The sequence below is a fragment of the Cryptotermes secundus genome, unplaced genomic scaffold (assembly GCF_002891405.2).
Source record: "Cryptotermes secundus unplaced genomic scaffold, Csec_1.0 scaffold791, whole genome shotgun sequence".
In the NCBI taxonomy this organism is placed as follows: Eukaryota; Metazoa; Arthropoda; class Insecta; order Blattodea; family Kalotermitidae; genus Cryptotermes; species Cryptotermes secundus.
In genome coordinates this window covers 114,726-134,684 of record NW_019734323.1, presented here as the reverse complement: position 1 = coordinate 134,684, position 19,959 = coordinate 114,726, and the positions used below count along the sequence as shown (strand labels likewise).

Here is a 19,959-nt window from a genome sequence, read left to right as displayed (position 1 = left end):
TAATAATATATTAGTAATGTTCTTAAAAAAGGGCACATGGTAGCGTAGTTGGTTGAGGCACTATGCTACAAGCCAGAAGGTCACAGGTTCAAGTCCTGATGAGGTCATTGGATTTTTTTTTCAGTTGACCTAAACCTTCCAGCTGCACTATGGCCCTGGGGTCGACTCAGCCTCTAACAGAACTGAGTACCAGGAATATTCTTGGAATATTCTTTGGGGTAAAGGGCGGCCAGTGGGTAGGGCTGGCAACCTTGCCGCCATCTGTGAGCCGATTGTCTAGAAAATGTGGGAACCTCAGCATCTCACAACCCTATGGACATCCACAGCCTGTTACAGGGATACTTTACTTTTTACTTTTACTTGATATTTAAAATGTTGAGCCGCTGAGGTTTGTGTCTTTGTGCATCTTCTGTCAAACGGGAGATTGAGGTGTTATTTGCTGTCCTCTGAGGTCTGGGCAGCATACCTTTATGTGGTTCGTTAAGGATCTGTGTTGTCATGCTGTTTCTTCTTTCATTGTGTATTGAGGCAATACCTCGTATTACAATCTGTGTGATAGTAGTTCTGTAACATTTTGTTATTGCCTTTCTGAAGATGGTCACAACTGACTGAAACATGCAAAGACACTTTATAAATATATGCTGAGTCACATACGCACGCACCACACCACTTTTGAGATGTTCAGAACAGAATTTTTGTGGGACAGGTTGTACTAAAGGGGACTGCACTAAAATGGCAAATCTTTGTAGTTTCATATACATAAGATTTGCAGTACACTAGTCATGACTACTCAAACAAACAACAAAATTGTCTTAAAATAAATAAAAAGGAAAATAAATTGTGTAGTATCTGAGGTTCTCACAATTGTGGTTATGTGGAGTTCTATCTTCTGGGATATAGCGCTGTGTAGGAACTGAGGTTCTCAGACCAGTGATTATGAAGAGTTCTGTCTTCTGGGATATAGCGCTGTGTAGGATCTGAGGTTCTCACAGCGGTGGTTATGAAGAGTTCTGTCTTCTGGGCTATAGCTCCGTGTAAGATCTGAGGTTCTCACACCGGTGGTTATGAAGAGTTCTGTCTTCTGGGATATAGCGCTGTGTAGGATCTGAGGTTCTCACAGCGGTGGTTATGAAGAGTTCTGTCTTCTGGGATATAATGCGGTATAGGACCTGAGGTTCTCACAATTGTGGTTATGTGGAGTTCTATCTTCTGGGATATAAGCCATGTATTCTGTTGAAATTCAACTAGTGTTTTGGAGGATCATGTCACCTTCATCTTCAAGGTTGAAGAATAAGCCAAGCAAGAAAACAGCTTGAAGCAAGCAGTGAGCAGAGCTACTGTTTGCTGCCTGCTGCCCTGTGTCTCTTTGCTGATCTAGAAAAGGAACAATTCTTTTTCCAAAGATAGTTCGCCAAGGAGAATGTTTCTACTAGTAATACCCATGGTATTTTTCTGTGATTCACTGTATGGATTAAACAGAGTAGATTTTTTATATCTTATATATAAGTTTATAAAACCACTGGACCTAATTTTCAAAGCAGAGAAAACCCATTTTTTATTGTCTGTCAAGGGAAACAGTTTCTACCTACATACCCTATTTTTTCTTCAGAGCCCTATCAGGTCATAAATGAATTTTACCTTTATTTTGTAAACCTTTAATCACAGTTTTGTCACGTTCAGCATGAGAGTTCTCCTCATAATATTAGTCAGACTTTATGACTTTTAGTCATTCTGACTAATTATAAAACCTACTTTACATAAAGCAGTAAATTGATGCTTCCATACAGCTCATACACTGTTTCACAGAGTATTTTATTATCGGATATTGTGCATTATTATGCTGTTGAAGTATGAACTATGTTCATTTTAATTTATCGAACACATTTTGCGTTTTGCTGAGATGCTCTTTATACACTGGCCACAAGTGTGTCAGTCAGAACTAAGATTTCTAGGCGACGCTCATGCCCAATCATTTAGAACAGAGATATGTGAAGTAGTATATATGATGAAAATGTTAAAAGAAACAATGAGCCCTTATATGATAAGAAACATTTATTATTCAAATTTTCACTAATATGAGAGGTGGGGCGGGGTAACGAAAGTAATAACATTTTTAAATTACAAAAGAAGGCCCTTCAGATAATTGGTGGTGTCAGCTATCATACGTCATGTAGACAAATACTTAAAGACTATAATCTATTAACACTGTCTTTTCTATACATACTATAAGTGATGTATGTTATTAAAAAATTAAATTTGCTTGTACAACATTGTAATACAGTCCCCTTTAAGAATAGTGTGATAAATGTGGGTATCAGTTTGTACAGTAATGTTCCAGAGCAGATGAAAATAAGGGACAATTTTATTTTATTTAAAAAGGTACTCAAAATCCTTCCTACTGAAACACCTTTTTTACTCTGTTGAGGTAATTATGTCATTTTAAATTTTCAATATGTGTGAGTGTATCATTGTCTCACGAAGTGACAAAGATCTGGTTTTCATTTCATTTTTATAACTTTGGATAGAGTGCTTATTCTGGTAATAGAAATTTTTGTCATATTGTATCTCATTTTTATAGTTTTATACGGTATGTACTCAATCTGTGTATGTAGTTAAGTATTGAAGTATTGGTGACTTATATATGATAAAACTTGACTTGTTCTGTATCTGAAGGCTGTATCGCCATATAGGGATATCTGGAACAAATAAAGAAATCAAAATAAAGTAAGGCTAATAAACTACAAAGAACACCACTGGAAATTTTGTATACTATAGTACATTATGGAGCTCATTTAGAGGATTGTTCGTGTCTGTGTCGTTCTGTTATGGCATGTGTCATTACAGGTTGGTCGCTACTACTATGATCCTTCAGCATGCATTAAACTAGATGGGCACCAATTGGAAGTCTGGCCAGGGTATGTGACATCAATCCGGCAGCATGAGAATGAGCTGCTACTTTGTGCTGAGGTAACACACAAAGTGATGCGGCACGACACTGCATACAGCCTGCTTGAGAGGTGCTGCAGGTCTGATTCTGGCAACTTTCAAGTAAGCATATAAGCTTTGTCATGGGACTTAAATGAAATTCATTATACACCATCATTATTAAAATTTAGTTTAAAAAAATCCATTTTTGTTCATATTAGACAGTCTTATCAACATTTTTTTAAACATTTTCTATCATGATTCTGAAACTTCAAGAGCCCCAGCTTTCAATCTTGTTATTTCATACACTTGAGATTTATTTTACTGTGCTTCAATAAAACACAAAGAACTCTGAACTATGCATTATATTTAAATGAAAATTTCATCACTTACTTATGACGCTGAACACATGTGGTCACAGTTCTTGCTTCCTGAAATAGTCACTTTTCTGTGTTTATTTATTTGCTATGAGAAGTCTTATGTAAAAAATACAGTCTTCTGAGATATGATGCCATACAGTTTGGTAGTCAATTTCAGTGGAATGTCCTGGCTTCATTATCATTGTTGAAGAGAAATTTCTTTCTGAATGTGGAAGCAGTACATTCCTATGAAATTATCACTAAGAATTTACTGCACTACATGATGTAACATCCCAGAACACCACATCCTTCATTCACCACTATAATAACTTCAAATCACAAATCATATTTTGTTTAATTTTCATATTCTTCATCTTCTTGTGTCTGCATATTAGACAGTTTAATGCAAATACGGCACAGTACAGGTCTGCATGAGTCCTGGACTAGCCTAACCCCCAGGACCAGGTAACATACAAATGCTTACCTGGGGCAGAGGTTTGGCTTTGTTGGATGACAACAATTATAGAATTTTGAGCCTTCTTGAAAAGTAAATAATGTATCTATTTTTAATACCTTCTATTGTGTGTTCCTTGCCATTAATTTACCAAAGAGGCTGTAAAACATTATTAACAGTCACATATAATTATTTATTAAATCAAGCTTCCAGACTGGGTTAAGAAGTTCTTCTAAATATTACAATTCACATATTCCTACTGCTGGTTTATTATCTAAACCATTCCATTAATTACAGTATTTTTGAGACATTAATAGTAACTCAGCTAGTCAAGAAATTACACACATTTTAAGGAGACCAAACATTCACCATCTTGTTCACAAGAGTTTGCCACTGGACCCTATCATGAGCCAGGTGAAACCCGTCTACATTCCCAGACCCCCTTTCTTCAAGAACCATTTTAATATTAAACCACTCCCTCCATCTGCATTAACATGTTTGGTGATAAAAATAAAAAAAATTTATGAACATTTTGATAGCTGCATAACATCATAGTGTTTGATGCATGGACTGATACGAAGGCAAGACATGGATAGAGTTTGGTTCTGTTGTGTATACCAATGTCAGTGTACAGAGATTGTGAGAGGCACCACAGTTTGTTCAACACAGTAGATTCTGTTATTTTCAGAATTCTGCATATCAGGGTTCCACAATTTCATTGAGTGAGTGAACATCAAATTCTGTTTGTATTACCAGATGGGCTGGCATAGTGCTAACAGTCTAAACTCATATTCAGAAGGTACTCAGTTTGAATCTTTTCATGGACACAGGTTGTCCTTGCTGAGGTTCTATGTGGCTTTCCTCAGCCTGTCCAGGCAGACACAGGATAGTACCTTGATTAGGGCATGACACCTTTGTTCCAAGTCATTTCCAACTGTCTGTCATCATTCTACCATTCATTACTATATGGTCTCACTGCTGAGTGTGTCATAAAATAATCCACTGTAAGGAAGTCTGTGCTGAAGAATTCCTGTTGTGTACTAGGAATGAAATTACATCAAACACAACACTGTTGTTTTAAATAACTCATTGTCATGACTGCATGTTTAATTGTGGTGTGGGATCGTTGTCAATACTCCAATAGACAAACCACACGAAACTGTACGATTGTATATATTGTATCGTTTAAAGTCAGTATACAGAACACAGAATATACGTATAATATTCAAGCGTTGGCTGGCCTGTCTGGGCGATGATGCAGTGCTGCGCGTGCCGGTAGGATCGACTGGCTCGGCCAGTTGCTGGGTTGTAGAAGATCCGTTCACTGAAGGTTTGCGGCAACTATGTCAGTTACCCAGTCGCAGAAGTGGAGTTGATGCCTCTGTCTTCGTTGCCGTTTCGAGTTGAACTGATTGCACCGTTGGCTCCCGGTCTTAAATACTGCCGGCTGGGAGGCAGAGCTAAAGTTGCCGTTGTCACCGCGCGCATCCATTGGGCTGTGCATGGAAAGGCGGGGCAACGGTGAAGTTTATAAATATATGTAGCTGGTATATAAGTCGTAGTAGTTGGAGAGGGTATAAATTCCGTGTCTCTTTGGTCACAGCTGCCTGTTTGGCACTTTCTGAAAGGGGTGACGGTTGTCTGGCAGATGCTGTGGGGATGCTCCCACATCGGAATCATCTTCATTAGACCAACAGATGTCAGGGAAAGTTACCTAAATTGGTACACCCATGTGCATACTGTATTGTGATTGTTTGTGTGTGTTTAATTAGTTGACATTTCAAGAAATAATTCTAACAGGAGTTATTTCTTAGTTTTGATTTTGGTAGCATATAAAACTAAATCTAATTCAGGCTTCCACCTTGATCATAATACCACTTACATATGATTTTATTAATAGATTAAAATTTTGCCAGGCAGTTTATTTCAAGTGATAATGCTTCTGTCTTGAACTGAGATTTTGTGGCATTTCTTTGTTCGTGGGATAGTAGCTTTCAGGCCTTATCTACTTCCTTCCAAATTCTCTTCCATTCATTAGTCGCTACCATCTAATCATGGGTTACTGACAGCATTGTTAAATAAATACAGATACATTAAAATGCATGTCAACAGTGCATGTTTCTTGTGATTCATGACAGAATTTTAAGTTCATCAAAATATATTTATTTTAGATAAGTTGTGTGTGTTTCTAATATGAAATTAATATTAGATTAATAATAATAATAATAATAATAATAATAATAATAATAATAATAATAATAATAATAATTAAAATTATATTTGAATCTGCATATTGCTTTGTAGCATATTTATTTTCATGTAGCATGATTGAGAAGTTTATTTTCATTACAGTTTTATAAATTTTATTCAATATTAAAAAGTGTAAATGTTACTGAATGTGGTGGTCAAGCAAATAGTACTCCCACTGCATATGCAGTAGGTCCTCTCAGTCGGCAGATTGGCTGTCTTGACTGAAGTTTTAATAGTGTTTCTCACTACCATCAAGCAGATCCTGTTATCATGTCTTAACCACACCCTTTCCAGTTAAAGAGTGACTATGTAATCTGAGCTAATGAAAACGTCATTAACTCTTTAAATCCTAGTAGTCACTATGCATAATCTGCTTTCATGATCACAACCACCACTGATCATCATCATCAGCATCAGTATCATCATCGTCTCCAGTATTGAGTCTGTTGAGACCTGTTATGTAAATTACAAAGCAGAATCCATCCATTGTTTCAGAGGTTGTTATAGACTTCTTTTCCTATGGGTTGATACTGTAGCATATAGACCCATTGCTGGACAGCAACCATGATATGAGCAAATATACAAGACCCATTACTGAGTAATGGCTTTAGAAACATGCTCCCATAGAAACAATTGAACAGCAAAAAAGGAACAGTGTTTTCTGCAGTCCATGGTGAGATATTTAACCAGGACCGTTCAGAGTTTACAGAGCAGTGCGTCAGTAAGGACATAAGCAGAGGACCTTCTTAGGATCCAATACAAAGAAATGACTAGCGAAGACATAGAAGACTTTATGTGTGCTTCAGTTACAGAGTGTGTAAACCAGTGAGGCTGTTATAGTTACTTGTAGTTATGAATTGTGTGTATCAAGTGTTCAATAAATGCAATCACAAAGCGAAGCCCTCTCTGTAATCACACTCATATAAGTGACAATATCTTTTTGCGATTCCATCAAGCTTCTTCTGTCAGCATGTTCTTTCAGATTTTTTCTGTATTATATAAATTCTGTGAAATCTGTAGTTCTCTCATAATTTCTTCATTTCTTTTATAGTCCAATGTGCACAAAACCCTCTTCATGAAATGCATTTCTGCTGTTACCAGTGTTCTGCCATCAGTTCATTGTCAGCAATCCATTACTGTAAGAAAGCATTGACCTAGCAAACATCTTATAAATTTGTATTCGTACATCCCTAGAAGGAGCCAGGATAGTGCAGTCGGTATAGCGACTGGCTGCAGGCTGAACAACTGAGAGGTCTGAGTTTGAGTCCCAGTAGGGTCAAGAATTTTTACTTCTCCATGTCATCCAGACCGGCTCTGGGGTCCACCCAACCTCCTCTACAATGGGTACCAGGGGGGTAAATCGGCCAGAGCATGAAGCTGGTCACTTACCTCTGACTAGGGCCGAAGTCAAGAAAATATGGATCTGTACATCTACTTTCCATACATCTTCATGCTGTAATGCTTAATTAGACAACTTTACCTTTTGTTACATGCCTAGAAGGTAGTGATGCTTTAAGGATCTCACATAACGTTATTTAAGATTATAAAAGTACATTTTGCCTTCAAACTGTTCTTGTTTGTTCTGTGTGGTTATCGGAATAAAGAACAATCTCTACAATATTAACACTTTGTGGACTGTGCACCCTTTAAAAGGTTTTTCGCTTTTAAACATGGCGGACCGTTCGCGTGTTAACAGGTTTTTAGAACACGATAAGTTGCAACACACTATACATCTCTCTGGCTCCACCTAGCTAGCACGTAGCTGCTTGCAGCTGTGTTATAAGGCTCTGGAATGTCTGCTAACCAATCAGTTACTAGACCTCGCTGTAACTCTATGCCCCTGCAAAGAAAAATAAATGCCTTTATTTCTTCAAGCTTTATGTAGCAAGCTGTCAGTCAGTAGTTCATAATGGATCAAAGACCAAAGCGGTTGACACCCAAGCGATTTCTAGGAGAACAAGAAATATCTGACTTCTCTGATGAGCTATCTGACGTCCCTTGTGAGTCTGCTAGTTATAGCGACTCACAATCTGATAGTGAGTGTGGCAGGGGCGAACAAAAAATTGTGACCACAGACAGCGAAAGTGAAAGTGACCGTAGCTCTGACGAATGTGCGCGTAGCAACATTGCGGCAACAGCCACATGGGGAAAAAGTAGACAAAACGCCTGCTTTGGGACAGTTTACTGGACATCCAGGGGTGAAGCAAATTCCATTGGACCCAACGCAAGTGTCTGAAGTATTGGAACTGTTTTTTGGAGATAGTTTCTTTGGCATGCTATGTCAGGAAACTAACAGATACTATCTCCAACACCGTGAACATTATGACAGAAATTATAAGGCGTTGAAGTGGGTGGATGTCACTTCAGCAGAAATGAGAACATTTTTTGCAATTATCTTTCTAATGTGGCATACAAGGAGGGATAATCTGAAAGAGTATTGGTCAACAGATCCAATTTTAGAAATTGCAATTTTCGGCAAACTAATGAGCTGTAAGAGAGTTGAGCAAATTTGGTGGTGTTTACATTTCAATGATAATGAACTGCAACCACAATCAACAAGCAGGCTTTTCAAAATTCAGCCCTTATTGAACTTTTTCGTTCAGAAATTTCAGACAGTTTATAAGCCAAACCAACAACTGTCTTTGGACGAATCTGTGATTCCTTGGAGGGGAAGGCTTCATATGCGAACATATAATCCTGGGAAACCTACAAAGTATGGCCTACTTGTCCATGTAGTTACTGAAAGCACTTCAGGCTATATTGGAAATTTAGAAATTTATTATGGTGAAGGAAAGAAATTANTCTAAACCCTCATTCAAAATTGAAATACAAGGCATTTCTGCTGAATGTGGCAAAAGCCTGGGCTACAGACCACATGGTGGCAGCAGAACCGGCGGCAGACGCAGTCTTAGTACGACTGGGGCCGTCTACTCCCACCCCACGCAGGCCTCATTTTGACCCCCCCTGGGCGACCCTCGGGTGATATGCGGGAACATACTGTCGCGAAAATTGTGAAGAGTGAACATTTCAAGGGGAAGCAGCCCTCTAGGCAATGCCGTGTTTGCGCAATTCACAAGAAAAGGAGTAGGACTGCCTACATTTGCAAGTTCTGTGTAATGCCACTTCACAGAGGGGAATGTTTCGAGAAATATCACCCTCAAGCACTTCTAGAAGCATTGGCAAGTGTTCTCAAAAAATTTTAGTTCATAAAATTAATTAGGAGATTTTATATTAATTTTTAAAGTGAACAGTGCACAAGTTAGGGTAGTAGGTATAAAAATGCCGGTCTGCAGGGTGATTTAAATATTTAAATTGCTGGTCCGCAAAGTGTTAAGCAGTTGGTCATGATGCAGTATGTTTTGTTATGAGGTGAAGATGAATTTCATACTTTGAAGTGTCAAGTGAACCAAGATTTAGATATTGATTTCTTTCCAAAATCTGCCATTCATACACAGGTGACACTTAAGGTTAATGAAGTTTGGTGGTATGTTACTGTTACAGCGACAGTTCAAACAGGAGATCTTGGGAAGCATTGTTCTCACTGTCTATAACAACAAAACATACCAAGTGGGTGATGTTGACTTTTCTGTGACTCCTGCAACCATATTTAATTGGAATGGGGTCAGGACATCATATGCAGATTACTTCAATCAGGTTTGTGCATTATGTTAACAATGTAGAGACCTTCAGCTGCTCAGTATACTCTAAACATTTAATTTCTGCTTCTTCTCATGTCCCTTTCCTTCAATTCTGAAGCATCAGTACCAAATTTTAAGGTTGCTTTGCTCTAATATGATCAGTTTTATTTTATTGTGTGTCTGTACTTTTGTTAATCTGTGTCTTGCTCTTTAAATGTTATTGCAGGAGAATACCATAGGGTTTGTTCTGGTGGAAGAGTTTAATTTTATATTAACTTGCAGTAATACTTGATTGAAATGCAGTAATTTATAATTACTAACTTGAATCTTGAAATGACTTAAAAAACAGAAAAATTAAAAACAAACAGAGAATTACATGGAACATAAAATTTATATCTGAGAAGAGCTACAGTTTTATTTGAAATATTTCTTAGAATTGAGTATATATTTGAATAAATATATCAATAAAGCCTTTTTATCTGTGCAGAGAAATATTTATACTGATCATTTGCATTGTCAAAAGCAGAATATATGACTGCAATTGGAATGTGCTGTTATATAGTTTGATATTTAGGACCAGTGTTTCAGAAGCACCTGCTTATTCCATCTTCAGAATAGAAAAGTAAGCCATATGGGAAAAGGCAGTATATGATGGGACAAAATCACAAAGAATGCAATTAGAAAATATGCTTACAATTTTACATACTTTCCACTTCTTTTTCTAATAGCATTATTTCCTTAACATCATCCCTGATATGTGCAAATGATAAAATAGAAATGATTTACTCTTAGACTTATTATCAAAAATAAGACAAAGCAGATGGAATAAAACATGGGGTTTGTGTGTGTGTCTCCTTTAATAACTTTTGAACTAATTGGTTTATCTGCCTTTTGCAGTAAGTTTGACTCCATAGTTTATTCCTCCATCTTTTGCAATAGGACATATCATATCAGAGTCCATAAAGATTTTCAGAATTGAGAACATAATCTAAAAGTCCAAAATTCTTGAAGGAAATTGTGAAATTTGAATTACAGTTGTTTCCATTTAATTGGAAATTGGTGGCCTTGATGTATAAAGTGCTACATTATATCAAAAGGAGATAATTGGTAAATCATGTTTTAAGTAATTTCTATAGGTTGGAGATCACAAATGCATTTATTCACATCAAAGGGCCTCAGACTAAGAGAGTTTGGAAATCATGGGTCTGTGGGATCAGAATGTATGTGTCAAACCTTTTAGGTTTAAAACCCAGTTAAGTCTGAGGCTCTGGAATCATCACCACAACAACAAAGTAAATTAAATTTTAATAAAATCAATTAAAATGCCAGTGGTTTGATCAATTTTATTGTCTCATGCAGCCACCACATATTTTGGTCACAAGAACCATCATCAAGTGATCTGTAAATAGATAAATGAAATACTTTAAATGGATCTATTTTTGCAGTGAAAAATGTTTTAATAAATTCCTGTATTAAGTGGTGAAATATAAAATGTAAAATATAGTGGTTTTCTTAAATTTTTGAAAAAGGCTAAATCAGGGTTGGTGAAATAAAATGTGTGGCATAGGAAGGGCATGTATGTACAGTTAAGTGGCAAGACTAGTGTGGTGTTTATTGATATGTGATATTACTGTGAATCTGATCCCTTCTGGAAGTTTTCTGAAGTAGTGTATGTATAATAGGCTCTGTGGGGGTATATAAGGTGTATTATACTATGCTTGTATCATGTTTTATGGAAGTAATGAAGCCTGGATATGTGGTGGAGTGCAGGTTATGTCATAGTTGTTATTTGGTGTGGAGGTCCATCATAGGTGCGAAGTACCAAGTAGTGGCATTCTCAGTTATTGTTCTTGGATCTATGAAGCTGGTTATTGCCTGCTGTGATGTGTCCAAGATGTAACTGGTTCTAGTGCTGGGAGCTAGTTAACTTTATTTAGTAAGGATGTAGGGATGTAGATTCAAGCACTGTGTAAAAAGCTATATGGTAGATGGCTTGTTGAAAAGACCTCAGATATGTCTAGTGAGAGAAACCATTTACCTTTAAGCTAAAACAGACAACAATTTGTTTACAAAGGCTTAAAATAATAATTGAATTATGTAATGAATTAATTTTGTTATGGCTCATTGAAAGTTTATCCAGTAGAAGTTGATGGGGAAGACTTTACCTGCATAAGTGTGAGTTTGTACTTGATAGGAGCTCTGCATTATACATATCCTTAGCGTGGTTGCGACTAGACTGTCGGTCAGCATATGTATGAGCAGTCCTATTTCAGGAGGAATAGAGTTTGAAATACAAATCTTCGAATTGCATGCAGGAATTTTAATACACATTGTTTACAATACATGATGCTATTTCATGCTTAAGACTGTTATGCGGAGTTTTTAAAAATTCTTTTAAAATTATGTACAGTGGTGAAAAATAACCTTGAGCTAGTTTCTTTTGCATTACTAAGCATGTACCGTGGAAGAAGGCATTTTAAATGTTTCATTGGGATAATGATGAAGTTATGCTAATTTCAAGAATCAGTCTTGTAATTGACTGAATTGTGATAATAAACAATGCTGTGGATTGTAACGGTGCACAGCTCAACAAAAAAACGGTGTTGAATAGTTCATAATTAAAAATTAGTCAAAAGCAGTCAAATGATGAGGAGTTGTCGGTGGTATGAGGTGTAGCAGCAAAATTCCAACCACATTATGGTACAGTGAAGGGGTGTATTACATCCTATCTTCACTTCTGTAACCATACCTTGCTTATCTTGTTGAAATACTATTATCATGATATTCTGATAAGTTGTGTGTAGGTTCCTAATCAGAATAATTTGAGGTAAACTGTTTGTCTGAGTCAGAGTAAAAAATTAACCCTTCAGTCATTTTTTTTCTAATGCTGTGCAAATGTTCTGCAAGAGTGTTGACAGTAAAATTACTGATTGAACCAAAGCCTGTAAGCTCCTAAACGTGATTATATCATCTATTCATACCTGAAAGTCTAGTAAATAATATAGTAGAGTAGACAGTTGCAGACATTTTTAGTACTGTCACATGGTTACAAACATTTCTGCTTGTCCACTTTTAGCACATTTCATTCCAGCTGCAGCTTGCACGTGCTCGGTTTAAAGCCATACAGGTTTGTTACAGATGAAGCTGCGAGTATAAAAAAGGTTACTATCTTAGATTATATGCTTACTTTTTGTCTAAATTTATATATTTTATTATGTATGAATTTTGCATGAGAGGTGAATTTCTACCAGATAATAAATTTTGTCACCAAACAGAAATTTAGTAGACTGAAATTCCTCTGCAAATAATTACTTCAGTACATGGATATATGCATTATACTGTTAAACTTTCAAAGACAAGTTATTAATTTAAAACTTTTATTTACACTGTCCCAACAAAATGATACACAATTTATTCACTTATTTAACATCAAAGTATAAAAACCTCAGTCATATGTGAAATTTACTTTAGTATTACAAAGGAACTTCTGTCTTTAGCTTTTAAAAATACAAATGGAAAGTATTTTAGACAGAAGTTGAATATCTTAATGAGATATTTAATTTCATATTGAAAATGTTTGAGGTAGTTTGATTTCAGAGTGTCAGAGTTTACTTTTCCGTATTTTGTATGGAAAGGCATATAGGAATATTTGGATTTATCCTCCTTCATTGGAGGTTGAATCAAGAAATGAAACTTTAAGCGCCTTTTTTATAATGTGCTCTGTCTTATGCAGAAATATAAGGTGAAAATAAGAGACCTGTCCCAGCCGATGTTGGTATCACTGCGAAAGAAGCGTAATCTCTTGTCTGGACAAGACTGTCTCATCTATCTTGTGCCTGAGCTCTGTTGCATGACTGGTCTGTCAGAACAGATGCGGAAAAACTTCTTACTAATGAGGGACTTGGCTGATTGTACACGTCTTGTCCCTTCACAACGTATGGATCGGCTTCAGCATTTCAACAGATGTCTCAAGACCAACAGTATGGTGAGCTATTGTAATGTTTGGAATGATGTTTTGCATTGAAACATGAATATCTTATGACGTGACAATAAAATGATTATCCTCATCTTAACAGTAAAATCGTTTTATTGTCCTAGTTATTGAAATTTTGGAATCCTAGGAGTTCCACAGATAAATTTCTCTCATGGTACATTTGTTTATGATTCCAGTTTAAGAGATAACTTCTAACTAAAAAATATACATCTTAAGCTTTATATATTCTCACACACTGTGGTATAGAAACAGATCTGTAGTACTGCCAGGCAAGGATTGTCTTGGATCTTGTGGTGACACAGTATTTGGGGGGGGGAGAGTATTGCCTCAATTTCAGTATCCATTATACCATTTTTTTTTGGGGGGGGGGGCATTTTCACATGTGCATGTTACATTCACCATAGCCTTCTTTCTGTCCCATGCAACACTTTCAGAACTGCTGAACAGATTGTCATGAAATATGATATTAGAGAGTTTTGCTAAATGTATTAGTACATTCCAGTTTGTGACAAAAACTGGACAACAACAATGGACAATTTTCATGAGAACCTCATTTGATTCTTATGTGCATATTCTGTGTAAGTGACTGAAAACTGTTTAAAATAAAAGTTATAGAGAAAAGGAAAACTCTTCATACTTAATACATATTATGATTCAATGATTATTGAAATATTAAATAGAAGGGCAGTTTTTGTGCTGCTGTTGTGTATACATTTAAGTACTTGTTAATATATTGGTGAAAATAGAAGGCACAAGTTGTTTATTGCTTATAATTTGATTTGATTTTCTCTGCAGCCTCTGTAAAGGATTGATGGGTAAGGAAAATTAAGTTTTGGGAAAATGATCACCTGCTTTCCCTTCATTATGGTTTAATTATTTAGTACAAGTAGAAACAACTGCAGTATATATATATATGTAATGAAGTCAGTAAAATAAAACAGCTTGAAAGGCTGCAGTGTTGGTGTTACTGATGGGTGGGAACTGTGAAGTATGCTGTTGAGATGGCATCAGGTGACATGATACACATACTAAAATTCATGAATATTGGTTCAGGTTTACAGAAGTTATTGGCGAGAAGTACACACACACAGACAGCAAGGTGATTTCATAAGCCTACTTTTATTCGATTAAAAATAAGGAAGGTAGGCTACAAATTATCTCATAGGTAGGTCCAGACTGTTAGATGATGATGCTGTTGATGACAGTCATCATCAGTATCATCGTTATTAGAAGGAAAGCCCTCTTGAAGGGTTGCAGTAACTCACTGAACTCATTCAGAGTAATACTAATTAGTAATAGTATCACTTCACTTCCATTTCTGAACTTAGCTTGGGCACCAAGTTGACATTGCTGATGGTGGGAAGTTAGAAATGATTGTACCAGAGAGATTTGGCATGATGTCTATATAGTGTTTCCTGAAAAATTTGCTAGTTCAGAAGTTAAAGATCAGTAGACACATGTGAGCCATATTTTCTACTCATTTGACTCAGGAATAGCACCTTCCAACCCAAAATCATCCCATCCTTCCCCCCCCCCCCCTGAGGCATATGTGCCATGACTCATTTACCTTTGTTCTATCCTCCCACTTACTATGTGATTTCCCCTTCCTCCCATGTTTTGAAAGAAATACCTCCATCAATGTGGGTAGAGATATGATAGCAGTTTTTGCTTACCATCAGTTGGGTGAAGTAGGTTGCAAAATTCCATTTTGATCTGGTCTCTCCAAATTGTGTTTGGACTCTTCACTCCAGCTGTTGAGAGCAAGGGGGCCTCCATGTTGCAACAGTAATGTAAGTTTTTCGTTGGGGATGTTGCAATTAGGATTTCTGATTGGTTTGATATTACTATTTGTTTGGACTTGCTGCTGCCCCATTTAATGTTACTGTATCATGATCTGGGTTGTCTCGCAATGTTACAAGGGTTTTGGTGATTTTCTAGGTGTGGGGTAGGCAGATTGTTCCAAGTGATTATATTATTTGATTTTCTGTTTGGACCAACTAAGGTGGTCAAGGTCATGGTTTTGCAGCTGTTATGAAAGCTTAGTCATGGTCAGTCACTATTATATTTTTTATGTTATAGTTCTGAGTTTAATTATAATTAAATATGTGTTGTTTTGAAATTCTGACTTTTCCTGCTGAAGGCTTAAGCTTAGACACCCCATTCCATCTGGGGAGCGTTGCGAATGCAACATTGGAACCAGGGATGAATGCAGCTACCATCCCCAAGTAGCAAGTAGGTAGAAGAGGGGAGGAGCTGCCAACATGGGTGGACAGTGATATTCTATTTTTATATCTCCACTTTTTCTGGGTTCTATAAAATTTTTCCTGTATGAATAATTTTGAATCTTTAGATGAAAATTTATTAACAAAGATATGCTCAGGGTATCATGATGCCCACAGGAATATCGACATAGAACTCATGTTTATTTTTTATGGAATTTAGCATGAACATCATTCCACAGATTGGTCAGTTCAACTTTTCTGTATTCTCACTATCAGTATTAATAACATGACTTCTGTGTGAACTCATGGGAAGCAAGTCTAGTGCCAATAAATGTAAAGTCCTGAGCTTTTGTTTGAAGCTAATTATTTGAAAAATTTCAGTGAGAAGAGAAATGGCGACAGAATGATGAGCATTAGGGAAATGTTAATGATAATTATTTTGTGTGCCGCGTAATAGAAAGTATGCATATTCCTGACCTTGACACTTTGATCTGAAAAATTTTCATGACCATCCTACAGTTGTTCCTCCATTTTTAATACTGGTGATTATAGTTACATGCCTTTTTTTTCCTGTTAGATTGCTGAAGAGCTGAAAAATTGGAACATGGAACTGAGTGAATATCTTCTGACCCTCTCAGGCCGCATCTTACCCAGTGAAAAGATCATCCTGGGTTCTGAGGTCAGATGTGGCCCGAGTCAAGCGGGTAACTGGACCAGAGAATTGTGCTGTGAGTTATTTTTCATAAATCTTTTAATGCAGTAAATGTTTAGGTGAGTTAAAAAGAAATTTGAAAACTTGCTGTTAGTTTTGTTTTATAGAATGTGACAGCATATAGTCTGGTATATGTGTACTAACATTTTGTAAGAACCTGCGGTCTCCTTAGCTGGAATGTGGAATGAGCAGGCTCATTTGAAATGTAGGTTACTATCTGCATAGTGCAAGATCTCAGAACACAGTAGTCTTAATATTTGCAGAAATGAGAACCTCATATCTCATGTACTGAGTTTCTGTCCATCCATCCATCCATCCCACCCACCCATCCACTTAGGACATCGGTGAAATGCGTCATTTTACTTCAGTTTCTTATTCTTAGACAGTTGATAGGTCTCCTTGGATGGGGGATCAGCCCAACACAAGGCTGCTGCCTACACAGAACAACATAAACACAGAATAAATGCAGACAAACATCTGTTCCTTGAGTGGGATTCGAACCCATGATCCCAGCATTTAATCAGGCGAAGACATTCCATGCCTTGGATCGCACAGCCACTGTGATCTGCTGTGCAGAGTTTATTCATGTAATTTATGCACCTCTTTACTAAAATTTATGGTGCATTAATTTTGTGAACAGTGTAAAAGTCACTTTGCTATAGGGTCTTAATGAAGTTTTATTTATATCTTTAAAAGTCCTTTGACAGGTCTTGGATGTTGCTGGTCTGTTAGTCTTAGTTCCTTCACTGTAATATATTTTAAAACCTAAAGTGCCTAAAAGACATTGGAGCTTTTTTGGGTATATGTTGCTGAGTACTAGCTTCAGAGGAATAATGTCTCGGATAACAGTTTCAGAAATCCATTACATACACTTCTTTAACAAACAAGAAAAAGAGCAGTGAAAGAAATTCTGAAGATAAAATAAATTGAACAGATATAGACTGTATTATACAATATTAAATAAAACTTACTTTGTGAAAGTCGAGTAATAATACCTATTAAGTGTATGCTATTGAATGTGTTCCTGAACTACTTGCCTGCTGTTGCCTGTCCTATCTCCTTCATTTAAAATACATCTTACGTACTTGCAGAATAGATTGACACGCTCGTATTTGAAATGCATCTCTTTAATATCGCCACAAACTTGTGTTTGCCTCTTTCTCATGCTATATACGAGTATTTATGGGTTTATTTATCAACGTTCTCATTGGCTCAGGCTAAATGGCATCAGTTGGTAGGATGGTGAATGAATGTTGAATTACAAAGGATGTGAAGTAATGAGAACTGAGTATTGAATTGGGGCAAGAAGGGGGAGACAACATACAATTGCCCAAAGCACTAGATGTTTGCTTGATCCATCGTGCTCTTGCTGAGCCTCTATAAGAACTCTGACCTTAGCTAGAGCCAAAACCCTCCAGGCTAAGTTTTTTAACAGATGTCACTGGTTCACCCTCTTATATGCAATGCAGCCTTGTAAAACTAATTTAAAAGTTTCTTACATACACATAATGCATCTTTTAAACCTTATTTAAAAGCTTCTGTACATAGCACTACATGTTTCAACCAACATTGGTAATCATCAGTGTTTAAAACATTGTTGGTGGAAACTGCTGTGCTTCCGTTTTTGATTCTAATATTTAATGTGTAATCCCATGTAGGCACTCATGTATTTTATGTGCTGGGTGTCTCTTCCTGTTCTGTTATGTGCCAGTGTGTAAAGTGTAGTCACAAGCTGTGTGTTCAAAAGTCCAGTAAATCCAGTCACCAGTCCAAACCTACCACATGACAGTATATTTCATTTGCCAAATACATGTGTAATAGTCTAGACCAGTGCTGTCCAACGTTCTTATGTACTCGGGCATAATTCACTGATACCTATGGAGGTGCATGCGCCACCACACTACTACTACTAGTGCTGCTGCTGCTACTACTACTACTACTACTACTACTACTACTACTACTAATAATAATAATAATAATAATAAACAATAATAATAATAACAACATTTTTTGAAAATATTTAACAGTACTCAGACGTTCAGAAATGTCTCTTGTCTTACAATTTGAATTAATATTAAATATCGGCTCAATTATATGTGGTTACGTAGGGCGCCAGAAAAAATATACCACGGGCACCGCGTTGGACAGGGCTGGTCTAGACCATTTGAAAATGTTGTACCAGTAATTTTGTATACACTGAATTATCCCAACCAGAAACAGAACCAAGGTACAGCTCCTGCCCCTGCAGTTATTCTGTATTTTCAGCTCATTCTGCATGTCCAGTTAATTTGTCATCCTTGATTTAACAGTTCTTCTCTCAACTCATTTCTTTAATGCACAGTTTTTAATTTTGCCTTACTGGGACAAAAGAGCAGAACATATAAATTTTTAAAAGAGAGTGTTAAGAAGAATATTTGGTTGCAAGAACTAAATAGTAATGGAAAGCATTGCATAACCATTCTACTATGGATATAGTACTACTATTAGTGCTCTTAAGTGAAAAGCTTTATGATGGACTGTCTTTGTATCTTCCTTTCTGATCCATATCTGACTAGCTGCTCATAATCATCTTTCCATGTCTCAGTCAGTGGAGCTTTCTTAAATATCTCAAGAAATACATGCATTATCTTGGTGATATGAAGGAGAAAAGGACCGCAAGATGAGATAATAATGTAAAAAGATATGCACATGGTGTCTTAGGAGGAAAGGTCAATATTCTGGGAGCTCATAGTGTTAGTCATTCTAAGCAAAGCGTATATAAGCACATGTGTCCCATTCCAAACGGTTTCTGCGATAGAGCTATTTCACTGTACAGTAGTTTGAATGTACATCAAGATGCACTCAGACGAGCAACACATCCTATACTTCCACGAGTTGCAAAGTGCAATGATGCTGATGGTGGAATTTTCGAACATGTATTATACTAGGTAAATTGTAGCAACTTTGGCACTTGAACAATAAATATCAGTACATGAAACAGTACTTAATATAATTTCCTTTTCAAAAATTTTGGAATTGTACAGTGAAATAGCTGTTTGAGAACAGGGTGTTGAGGAGAATATTTGGACCGAAGAGAGGTGAAGTGACAGGAGGTTGGAGAAAACTGCATAATGAGGAGCTTCATAACTTGTACTCTTCTCCAAGTATAATTAGAATGATCAAGTCAAGGAGCATGAGGTGGTCAGGGCATGTAGCACGAATTGGGGAGAAGAGGAATGCATATAGGATATTGGTGGGAAAGCCAGAAGGAGAGAGATCACTGGGAAGACCAAGGCATAGGTGGGTGGACAATATTAAAATGGATCTTAGAGAGATAGGATGTAATGGTATGGATTGAATTGATCTGGCTCAGGATAGAGACCAGTGGAGGGCTCTTGTGAACATGGTAATGAACTTTCAGATTCC

At 36.7% G+C, this 19,959-nt stretch overlaps 1 protein-coding gene across 5 annotated transcripts in view; it reads left to right on the top strand.

Moving 5' to 3' along the window:
- The window catches only part of LOC111868661 (piwi-like protein Siwi), a 67,582-nt gene that overhangs the window by 16,332 nt on the left and 31,291 nt on the right, over nucleotides 1-19,959 (top strand). For all 5 annotated transcript variants that reach the window (XM_023859526.2, XM_023859527.2, XM_023859525.2 and 2 more), the window contains 4 exons: nucleotides 2,845-3,048; nucleotides 9,490-9,642; nucleotides 13,360-13,611; nucleotides 16,420-16,570. In XM_023859526.2, the coding sequence (XP_023715294.1) occupies nucleotides 2,845-3,048; nucleotides 9,490-9,642; nucleotides 13,360-13,611; nucleotides 16,420-16,570 (760 nt within the window). The remainder of the gene's footprint in view (nucleotides 1-2,844; nucleotides 3,049-9,489; nucleotides 9,643-13,359; nucleotides 13,612-16,419; nucleotides 16,571-19,959) is intronic.